Genomic DNA, 12,771 nt, shown 5'->3' on the forward strand with positions numbered 1-12,771 from the left:
ATAGATTACGACTAAGTTCTCTTTCTTGCTCAGATCTAACAAGTAAAGGAGATATTCCAAGAGTATTTTTTTCTACTTGATAGGTTGCAGATACTTGATTCAAACGTTAGCTCAACGTGCATTAATCTAACGCATGCAGTTTCGCTCACATCCAAATTATAAAAAATTATATTGTTTTGCGTCATGCTAATTATCACCAAGTCAAAGTTTGGTTTTTTTTTTTCCCTTTGAAATCCTAGTTCGGTCGCACACGTACATGTATGTATAGTATACTGTAGGGAGGGTGTAATAGCAGTCTCATAAGCTCATCTTTTGGTAGACAGGAAGATTCGAATAGTTTTCGTAATCTCATTTCATGAAACCTCCGACCTATTTCAGTCAGTTGTTAACTTGGAACCTTAAAATTGGAATTCCAAGCTAAAATCACCGAGCCGAGATATATGTCTCAATGAGGACGCTAGCTGGTGCGATCCTATCTCGTGAAATTAAGTCATGATTTCCGTATACTTGATGTGTATTAAGGAATAGTATAAATTTATTTTTGAGGTTTGTTTTTTTGGATTTTTTTTAGTTTGTTTAAGTCAAATATATTAAAGAATTGTAAACTTCAAGATAAGATTACTTGAAAAAAATATTTAATAATAAAATTTTGAATTAACATTAATTATATATATGCAGTGACTCTTTGTAAGAATTTTATAATATGTATTTTTATTGTCTTTCTTTTGTTTTTTCTATTTGTCTTAGTATATAACACAACCGAAAGATAACAATAACTTAGATTTGTAGATTGAAATAATTTTTTGATGAGGTTTTAAAATTTCTAGGTTTATACGATTTTTTAATAATAATTATCTTTATTTTTCCTTTTTTTTTCAAGATTCCTTTTGAATTTTTTCCACTCTTGTGCATTTTCAAATTATTGCATAAACTTCATTTTATTGCTCATCTTCCAAAACCATGACCACATAAAAGCCAAGAATTTCTTAGTAAGAAATAATGCTACATGAAACTGGGACTGTTATAAACTTGTCTATCCAGATAAAAAAAATCCCTTTTCTATGAAGGGAAACTTTTCATTTTCACAGGTAAACTTACAAGCAAATCCTGCCACAAAATCTCACAGGCTAGCTGGTACAAAATTCATCGACCAGAAAAAAGAATATCATAAACAGCTAGTTTTTTTTTTCAGTAATCTTAAACTACTCGTAGAGATGGATATATTGTGCCCAGTGAGTTTGGCAACTAAACTAATTTCCTGGCACTGACTTATGATGGGGGTTGGATAAAAAAAAATAATTTAAATTTTTTTTTAGATCTTAATAAATTATTTAGTATTGTTATTAAATCCGATCTAGCAAGGTAGTTTTAAAAATTCTTAACTCGATTTCTTGTCTAACTCGGATTTGAAACTAAATCATATGAGAGTTGTTTTGATGTGACTTAGTTGACTTGATGGGTTCAAAAACAATATAGATAACCGGTAAAAAAAAATAAATTGACTATAAAAAAATTCAAGATAATATTTTTTTTATATTAAGACGGTAACAAATTAGATCAACCCGAGCTTTACAGCTTAACCTACTAACCCTGTGATCCAGATTATGGACTCTACCGAGTTATTAATTTTATTTTGAAAAACTATCTTTTACTTAATGATATATTAACAAAAATAGACGCTTATAAAATTAAGTATCAACCAAATATTGTGATATTTGTTTGAGACTCTGGTAACCTGGACCTCCGGTGAAAGCGTGATTTGTATTTTAAAAAATTCAAGATAATATTTTTTTAATATCGAGATAGCGACATATTGAATCAACCTAAGCATTGCAGCTTAAATCGCAAACCCCGAGACCCGAATTATGAACTTTATTGGGTTTAAAAACTTTATTTTTTAAAATAATTTTTTATTAAATGATACGAAAACAAAAATAAATGCTTGCAAAAATCAAGCTTTGACCAAATACGGAGATAATATTTTTTTAATATCAAGATAGCGATATATTGAATCAACCTAAGCATCGCAACTTAAATCGCAAACCTCGAGACCCGAATTATGAACTTCATTAGGTTTAAAAACTTTATTTTTTAAAATAATTTTTTATTAAATGATACGAAAACAAAAATAAATGCTTGCAAAAATCAAGCTTTGACCAAATACAGAGATGTTTGTTTAGGGCTACGTACAATAATTTTATAAAAAACAAATAAAAACAAATCATAATAACTAATTTAAAACCAAGAAAAAATTAAAGTGTGAAGCTAAAAAAAAACTTGGGAGATAGAATTTTTTTAAAAGAAAAAATGGAAAAGGAATTATCAACGGTGAAGCATATATCTGTAAGTTCTTTTAGCAGGTAGTAGTGATCAACTATATCCTTGTTCATTCACGTTTTCTTTTAAGAGTATCTCACATTGTTTGTCCACTTTCTAGATGACATACATGAAAAAACTTGATTCTCCAATCTTGTCTATTATTTACAACTTTACTTTAAAAACACATATTGACCTTTATAATTTTCGAAACACATCTACCTTCGAGATTATATATGCCCAATTAACAGTTTATAGCAACAACTAGTTGATGTTATGCAACAAGACCGAAGAAGGGGCAACAGGATTACCGGCTGTTAATTTTTATCAAATAAATAGGGATGATGAGATTCGAACTCGCGATTATTTGGTTATCAAAACTCTGATATTATGTTAAAGAACCATTTCAACCCAATAGATCCAATAATTTAAGTTATTAGATGAGATCGCAGAATATGATTTATATTATTTTTTAGCACCAGCAAATTGAAGCAGCTGAAGCTACATTATAATCTACTTGAAATCGAAATTCCAAACACTGTAAGAAAAATGATGCAAGCTAAGAACTCTTGGAGTGGTATTTTTATTTTTTTCGACGATGGCCTGGACTAAGACCAGATCACCGATGGACAGTGATAAATCTATCGTGCTAAAGGCCGGGTGCTGAAAGGCTGTCGAAGACAAACACAAACCCACATCATCAGAGCAGTGCCGTTCATGTGGATTCAATTCACAGATTCCCATACATGAATGTGGCCAGGAAGAGCTGTGATCCCACATAAATCCATGCATCTATTGATTGTGTAAAAAGAACAGCCTTTGGTGTGCACACCATGTGTGATCCTGTTGTGTCTGATAATAAATGTGCTGCCCAAATATCAATGTCTGTCCCATGACCGTACGTACTTGCCCAAAGATCAGAGACTTTATAGTTGTAGTGCGCTCCAAAAACCAGGGAATTTTTGACAGGTAGCCATTTGATGTTTTCCACAGAAGTTATCCATATGCAGACGTGCTCAAAATTTATCGGACTTCTCCTTCTTTATCTCTCAAGTTTAATGAAATGGCTTCTTTTTTTATGACTTCAACTATATTAGTCATTTATCCATGATGCTACGTGTGGATGTTATTTCAAGTTGGTTTTTCTACGCAGAAGTGGAATATGTTAATACTATGAACACGTGTGAAAGTTTTTAAATAAAAATTGATGTGTTTATTTAATAAAATAAAATAAAAATTATATCAACTAGTAAATCATAAAAAATATTATTAATGTTAACTAAAGACTAGAAATTAAAGTAATTGGTAACCAGAATCCAGCCACCCATCAGCTTTCTCTCTTCTCAAAATTTTCTAGTGACGTTCTCTTTTCTTTCTTAAAATCTGGAAATTAAAACACAAAACAAATGAAGCTTGAGATCCAAATAAAAGATTCAAGAATAAAAGGGATCAAATTTTTAAAAAACTAAAATTGAGGGATTGAAGTGTAGATTTATACACGGATGGAAAAATAAAAACAGAAAAGGGTATCAATTATTGTCAATGTCAAATTTAATCCATGTTATTTTAATTTTATCATTAGCTACGATTCAATACTTTCCAATACAAATTCGACAATTTCTGACACCTCGAAATACTCTAAGACGAAATCTTAGGAGTGAAAAAACCAGGGAAGGAAAACTTTCAAAACAATGCCACAACAGTGGCTGTGAATAGTGATTTATAAAAAGAATGCTACCGTGAAAGGTGCGATTTGTCTAGTTTTTTTTTTGTTTGTTGATTATTAACGTTAATGTTAATAATTTCTCATCAATTCGTGATCTGCACGATCTGAAAAATGTAGATAGAAAATGGATGCCATGTGGTCCTCGGAAAGAAGGGCATTTTTTAAGCTTTAACTCAATAAATTAATGCATAGAAGGCAATGATCTGGCGTTTTACCATGTTCGATATATATTATTTACATAAAGCACTGCCCCCCGCTTGTCCTGCATTTAAAACAGTAACATTAATTATCCATGGATCAAAGGAAACAGGTGTTAATCTCTTAGGCATTACCATCCCCAGATCGGAAACACTGTCCTGCCCTTTATAGAAACTAATTATTGTCCGCAGTCACCTCTCTTTTTGTTTATACATTTTAAAAGTATTTTTAAAAAAATTTAATTTTTTTTATTTTTTTATTTACTTCAAATTAATATATTGTTAATATTTTTAAATTATTTTGATGCGCTGATATCAAAAATAATTTTTTAAAAATAAAAAAAATATTATTTTAATATATTTTAACACAAAAAATTATTTAAAAAACTACAATCATATTCTAAAGGAATATAAATTAATTAAATACGACGGGAGAGGTACTTGCTTGGACCTGTGTGTAAAGAAGAGGAACAAGAAGGGTCCTCCCTCACTACTCTCGTCCTTGTACTTTACAATCGTTCCAAATGGAAATGATTGGGAGGAGAATGCATGATTTATCACCTTTTTACCTTAAAATTATTTATCACCTCTCACTTATCTTTCAATTCGAGCATTGGGTACCGAGGTTATAAAAACCAAATAAGATATCGATACAAGATGAAGTTAAGATAATTGGCTACAAGGGAGGGTTAACATGAGTTGATCTCTTAAGAAATATTAAATAACATTGTTATGTAAAAAAATTAAAAATTAAAAATCTATACTTTGATCAATTAGATTTTGACCAGATTTTACTACATATATCATTCGGAGCAAGTCAATGATCAAATTGAATTCTTTACCAACCCAATCCAGGTTTTTCCATGAATTTCTTTTAACAACTGCGTTTGAATTCAGTTGTTAGGACCGAAAGAGTTAATACTCGAGAGACAATTTACATGAATGAATTGAATCCGGAAGTTGATAAGCTTCTGAAGTTTTTCGAGATGCAAGTTCTCCATATCATGATTTCACGAGAGGGAAGGAAAGCGAATTAAGTGGTAGAAAAAGAGAAAAAGAAGGTGGGGAATAAGCAGAGAACTTGACACAAGAAACATGGCTTCCTTTTTCTTTCTCTCTCGACATAAAATGTGTGGTGCAACAAGAGAATTGTAATTTTCGTAATTTAGGTGGTGTGGTAACCACAAGAGGAGCAAGTGGTCTTTAGGCCTACAACACATCCTCTTGTCATTTGTCTCGTTATTCCCTTCACATGGGCGATGGCCTTGCTGACACCTCCAACAAATAGACTATACTATGTTCTTCGTATATGTATGTATTTCCTTCTATTAGATTAAGTGCATTATTGTACTTAAATGCTCTCTCGTCAGAATTCAAAAGAAAAGAAAAGAAAAGAAGAAGAAAAATCCATTTTCTGCTGGTTTGATGTTTCAATAGTATTTCAATGTTTCAGTAGTTTTTTTTTCTATAAATTAATCATTTGGTGTTTCTTTTCAGTCTCATTCTTTTAAATCATGATTTCATATTTTATATATTAATGTCTATTTTTATTTGTATTCCAATGTGTATCCGGCATGTCATAAAGTATTTTAACATTAAACTAAAGCTTTATTTCGCAAAATACAATTTAAATTTATTGCCTAAAAAGTTGAAAAAATAGGACCAAGATTTACATGGATAAAAAAGAGTTGTCTTTCAAAAATGTGGAAAATTCGATCTCATCCCTGAAGTTTCAGATCATACATGTTTGATCCCTGTGCGTTGGATTTTTACGTTTCAATTTAAAACTCCATTTTATTACGTTTTGTTCTTTAGATGCTGAGGAGTGGGAGAGAAAATCACAAGAAGAGAGAAAGTGATCAAACAACCATATTTTAACCACCAAAATGATTGAACTTGATATAAATGGGTTTGTCTTCTAATGAAAAAAATTAATAGAGATGGTTTATCCCATTAAAATAATTCATGGATTCTAATTTTTATATTAACATAAAAAAATGTTTTTTTCTTTTAACAAAAAAAATAAATTTTGAATTAAAGGTAAAATTATCAAGATTGCTAATTCAATTCTATAAGTATTTCAAACAATATAATTGAATTGAATTTTTTAGTTTAGTATTTTATTCAAAACAAATGAATTATAATGTATTATTAATTGAATTCAAATCACATGTTGAATTGAATTCAATTCCACATGTGATTTTGTTCTAATTATTCAACAAAGAAAAAATAAATACAAGGATCAGAAAGAAATCATAAATAGAGATTTTGTAATCATTTTTAGTGGGTTATAGATTTTATTTTATCTGTCCTCCTGATGTTTGTTTCTTTCTTTAATATCTTGTCTGGAACCAAATCACATGTGGAATTGAATTCAATTCCACGTGTAATTTGAATTCAATTGATAACCTATTACAATTTTCATGTTTGGAATAAAATGTTAAATCATATAATTAAATTCAATTATATTGTTTGGAATACATGTGGAAATGAATTGAATTACCAATCTTGACTATTTTGCCTTTAATTCTAATGTTTTTTTTTTATTTTTATTTATAAATTTGTATCTTGTATTTAGATTTATATAGTTGTTTATCGACTATTTATTATTGTTTCTCATAGTGGTTTTTCTTCCTTTTAGTAAGAGTCTAGTGATTGTTTTGAGCTATATAGAAGAGATTAACTAACAATGATCAATGTTTTTTAATTCTTAGATCAACGAGCCTAATAGTATGATCCATTCTCTTGTTGTGTGTGCATAAAATACAACATGTTACTATAAGAGAAAGTTAAATTAAAAATTTACAGGGAGTTTTCTTTGTTATTTGTATCATTAAAAAGGTCATTTGTATATTAAAAGAATTCCAAACATAAAAATTGATTTAACCATTGGAATTGAACTCAATCACAAGGGTTCCAAACAACCTATAAAGTGAAATTCAAAGAGTAATTAATAGGATATCCCTAGTTACTCCATATGCACCATAAATGTTTTTTTCTAAAAGTCCTAAACAAACTAAGAAACAAAATTTATTAGGCATAATATTTAATTTCCTAAGCTAATTAGGAAAAATAAAAATAATTAAGAAAACAAATATATTAATTTGAAAGAACTCGTCATTGAGCTCAAATTGTTCTTGCCTCAATCTCGTAGATATCCAATCAAAAGTTTCCAACCCTTTACGTGCTCAATGTTTTTGTTAGAAACATCATATTTGTCACACTAAGTCTCTTTAACAACGGAATCAATCTTAGCGTTAGGAAGAGATTTGAAAATTTACTACACAACTTTTATATGAAGTATAATAACATTAATTATGACCTCATCAATTCCAAAATCTTCCTTAAACATATGTGAGGTATATCTTTCGCAACATGTTTTATAAAACAAATCACCTTTAGAACCACATCTAATTTTATTCCATTCGCACGGACATCACAAATCAAGAATTTTGGATCCAAATTCTCTCCTTCAGCATCATCTTTACGGTCCTCATCAAGTTTTGGTGGTTGATTCAAATCCACGAAGGAACTAGAATCATCAAAACTTTTAGTTTTAATATCATATTCATCTTGATCAAAAAGTTGCTTCCTCTGCTCGTGCCTCTAAAACATGTTCTCAAAATTAACCATGGATATTTGGTCATTCTTCTCATGATCCTCCAAAGTCATCACTTCCGCCAATTGATAGGTTAATTCTGCAATCTATCTCTGCATGTTTTTATCACCAGCTCCTAAATATCTATTTTTAATTCTACAATCGGTATCTACATGTCTTCTATCATTAGTTCCTGAATATTTTTTTTATGAGGATAAACCTTCTTATCCTCTTCTACATGAACATGTTATATTTGAGTACCTCTTCCAGCCATGGTTATTCTAGCACACAATAAATAAATAACCACTAGGATTGCTAGGTTTTGATACCAATTGACACGAATAGAAATAACACACTAGAACATAGCAAGCTAGAAAGACAAAATTGAAGCCGAATAGGGTTGTCATACAAAACCTTAATTTATAATTTTATTACTGAATATTTCTTTTTTACAATTACTTAAAAAATCCAAAACGAACTTATATAACTAGGAAACCTGAAAATAAAGGAAAAACAATAAAAGTCTTAAACAAATTAAAAAAATAAAATTAGTAAGTATAATATTTTATTTTCTAAACTAAATTAAAAAAAAATAAAAATAACTACGAAAACATATACCTTTTCCTAAAAATCTTCATGTGTTAATTAATTAACGACTCTATTAGAATCACTTAATAGAAAACATTAATCTCTTTACAAAATGATGTTGTTTCTTATATAAAAAACAAACAATTGAGATGAAAATATAGAATAAAGCCTTAAAAATATATGGAATTTCTTAATTGGAAATTTCTGAAAGTCTTTCAATAAAATTGATATAAAAAATAACTTGATTAATTATAACATTAGAACCACATATATATATAATTGTATGATATTTTTCAGGTTTGGCCTATACTATATTATTGCTTCCTCTAAAATTTTGTGAGGATGAGAATGAAAAAAAATAAAAATATAAACAATATTTACAACCCAAGTTTTTTTAATTGTATTGATAATAACACTTGTATAATATCAATAATAATATCAGTATTTTATTTAAATATTTATTTTTTCAACATGATTGACAATAAATATAGTATAATAAATGCATTTAGATTGTTCTTAATAGGTGCCCTAAAGACACTCGTTAGATTTTATATATCGAATTCAAACCACTGAATTCATATTAAATATACATGATTTAGTATATCATAAAAATGGCAACAACTTAACTTTTTTTTCTTAATTATTATTATTATTATTATTTCACTTACCAAACCTATATAAATTATTGAATTCAAATCTAATTGTGAGATTTCGAACATATTTATATGAGATCATAAGAGAATCTAAATCTATGATTTAGATGCGGTGAGAGAAATAGACTAATAAAGAGATAAACACTTCTGTCATATCTGTTTCGCACTAAACAATGTCCATTTAATTTGAATTTAATGATTTAGATTTAATAGAAATAACAAGACATGAAAGAAGAAACATGATTAAATCTTAATTCATAAATAATTGAATTGAAAACTGACTAATTATGAGATTAAACATGAACCGGTCATGTTCTCTTGAGAGTATAAGAAAATCCAAATTCGTGTTTTTTTTGTTATATTTTGGAATTATATTTTTTTTGTGAGTTGTAACTACACCCTCTTACAATTACACATTACAATTCAAAAGGTAATCAATGAAATTAGGAAAATAATTACTATGGCATAATAAATAAATTCATTTCGTAGACATAAATCATTAATTACCTTTAACCTTATCTGGGTTTAACTTCCTTGAGAACATCATCTGACCGAAATATTAAAAAAAAAAAAAAAAAGCTCATGCTCACCACCACCAAAAAAATAATAAAAATCTCTATATATAGCTCTAGACTCAAACTCCATGATTCATCCGTGGCCTTCATCAAATCAATCCCTCCCTCCCTCTCTCTCTCTCTCTCTCTCTCTCTCTCTCTCTCTCTCTCTCAAACAAACATCAAAGAGCAGCAAAGACCATGTCTCGCCATAGACGCCAAGCATCTCAAGTCCTCCCACCAGGGATACTCGCCGGCAATGAGCCCTTAGTAGACTTCGGACAGGCAACTGCAGGTGCTGATAGCACTACTCATGTTTCATCTGGAGCCACAACTGTTGCTGTCATCAATGAAACATCCAAAAGTAATCCTCCCATCAATCAACACAATCAAGATCAAGCCTCTCATTTCCCACCCAATGCAAAGAAGCCTCTGTCCACTGGCAAACCTGCTTGATCCCTCTATGTGTCATCTGTACTGCTTTTCTTAGTGCTGTTTTCTCTTGTACTCCTCTCCCCTCCTTCTTGGTGTTTCTTGTTCTAGGCAAAAAGCTAGCCTGCCAGTTGCTGTTGCTTACCGCTTTACTCATTTCAATAAAACTAGCTTTATCTCTTCGCTTTGTTCGGTTCAACAAGCTTTGCTTTGTTAAGATCTTATTACACACACACCCGCATATGCATTTTGTATATAAATATATATGCACCCACTCCTCGGAACTTCCACCGTGTCTTAGGCATAGATCGGATGTTCTGATGTGCGACCGAATCCAGTCATGATCAGCGATCCAAAATGTTGGGAATCTGGGGTTACACGAACCCAAGCTAGGAAGGAGTATACAATGGAATCTCATTCAATTACTCAGGATCTGTATTTTAGTTTAGAAAAGTACACCACTCTGCCCAAAATTTATTTAATTTGACAAATCATCAGCAGCAAGCAATGTATCACATGAAATTAAGGTCAACCTTCAGTCAGGCTCAACACATCACATGATCTCGTTAGAAATGCAGGGGGGGAAAAAATCGAATTGAATCGAATGCTAGTGATTAGACTCGTGAGGTCATAAGCTGAGAAGCAGCTCTCTTCACCCACTATTTTTTATTGAACATTAAATGTTTTATTTCTATATTTTTTTTTAATCCGGAGAGAGACACGTTTTTTTTTTTTGTATCTTTACGAATCCAATTCTCCTGTAGCACATAGAAGGCCCATCAGTCTGCCATCACTATAGTTTGCTGCAGAACAAATAAAGATTCTAGCTAAAATCCTGGTGATTCAACAACAACAGTACACTACAAGTAATTGCGTTTTATCCAATCACATAGTCAATTTGGAAAATTTCACCAGTCAAATAACTTATCAACTTTCTCGTTATTTTTTCTATAAATAGCATTTTTGAATTCCCTTTTTCTTAATTTGACGATAACAAGTGTGCTCTGGTTAGTTAACATAAAATATATGTATAGATAATAATTAATATCATATTTCCATATTAGTATGATGTATTCTAAAATATATATTTTAATCAATACTTACACATATTAAGATTTAAACTCGCAAATTCATAGGATCATTGATTTGAGATTAAATTAAGGCGTTGTACCAATACCATGAGAGGACAGGGTAAATGAGCACACAATTTTTTTTAAAAAAAAAAACTCATTCATTCACGGACAGAATTTTTGTCCGTTTTTGGTTAGAATTCCTGCCGGTTTGGACTTCGCCTGAACGGACAGGATTTTATCCATTTTTTGATAGGATCACTCCAATCGGACTGGTCTCTTGCCTTTTCCTATCCCTGCTTTGGTAAAACACCTCTCTATATTTTTTATTTTAATTCCAAGAAGTCATGCAGTGAATTGCCTACCTCCACCACACACACACACATGAATTCTTTGTGCATGCCCATGAACACCACCCACTTGCGCACCTCCGGGCTCATAAATTCCTTTTATATATATATATATATATATATATATATATATATATATATATATATATATATATATATATATATATATTAAAAATATTACTTGGAAGCATTAATCTCTTTATCAATAATATTTATTTTTTTCATTCATCACTAGCTAAATATCACCACTTCACTCACTACAAGATACATGTAACTCTACACGTCACGGGGTATACGTCACGGGGTATACGTAACATTATTTTCAACACTTATAAAGTAAATTAATGTGATCAATATTTGTAAATATCTATAGTTATCAAGGTAAAACATTTAAGCTAAGTCATAAGTATAAGTCATTTATAACACATAACCGCAACATTATTTTCCGTACTTCTTAAATTATATCTATTTTTATATATTATTTTATCCTCTTACATTTACTAATTTAAATGTTTAAGGGTTTCTTGTTTGTACAAAAAAAACTTATGTTGTAAGAAACATTGAAAGAACAAAAATTTAGATTCAAGTTCAATCACTACAACTTAAGACATAATTGAACACCGTTTATTTTTGCAATGCAAAAATGCTATTAAAAATAATATTAAAAAATTTTAGTTCAAATTATTTTTTTGATGTTTTTCGATCTATTTAATGTTATTAATGTCAAAAATAATTTTCTTTAAAAAAAAACTACCACACAAAATACCATACAAGCTGAATCATGAAAACATCATTCATGTCTTAAAATTTCACCACTTCACTAGTAACCATGTCCATGTCATGGCCGATGAAAAGAAGTTGGATAATCATCTAGTAGGTGGTTCAGTGATAAAATTTAGGAACTAAGAGGTTTGCTCCCCTGTGGTCTCAGGTTCGAGTCTTGTGATTGCTAATATGATGGTCACTGGAGGTTTACATAGTCGTTAATTTTAGGGCCCGTGAAATTAGTCGAGGTATACGCAAGTTAGCCTGGACACCTACATTAATAAAAAAAATTAAATTCCATGGAAATGTCAAACTTGATTGTGAAGTCAAAACTGACATAAAAGAAAATCCCTAGCGCGTCCAGTGATCGAATTAGCTCACACTCCAAGTTCTTTCCACAACATTTAAAAATATTTCACAAATTAACGCCATAATTGATATACATATGTAATAGATGTGTAATTAAATATTTTGAGCATGCACATGACGTATACTATGCATGTATCAACTATTAAGCTAATT

The 12,771-nt window shown here is 30.1% G+C and overlaps 1 protein-coding gene across 1 annotated transcript; it reads left to right on the forward strand.

Annotated features, from left to right (window-relative positions):
• The first annotated feature begins 9,732 nt into the window (after positions 1–9,732).
• LOC7475024 (uncharacterized) lies at positions 9,733–10,244 on the forward strand. Its single transcript, XM_002313963.4, has one exon. The coding sequence runs from the start codon at positions 9,834–9,836 to the stop codon at positions 10,086–10,088; it is 255 nt and encodes an 84-aa protein (XP_002313999.3). The 5' UTR covers positions 9,733–9,833; the 3' UTR covers positions 10,089–10,244.
• The last annotated feature ends 2,527 nt before the right edge of the window (positions 10,245–12,771 follow it).

The sequence above is a fragment of the Populus trichocarpa genome, chromosome 9 (assembly GCF_000002775.5).
Source record: "Populus trichocarpa isolate Nisqually-1 chromosome 9, P.trichocarpa_v4.1, whole genome shotgun sequence".
In the NCBI taxonomy this organism is placed as follows: Eukaryota; Viridiplantae; Streptophyta; class Magnoliopsida; order Malpighiales; family Salicaceae; genus Populus; species Populus trichocarpa.

Coding starts and splice junctions, on each gene's coding strand:
- LOC7475024 (XM_002313963.4), top strand. CDS start 9,834: ATGTCTCGCCATAGACGCCAAGCATCTCAAGTCCTCCCACCAGGGATA.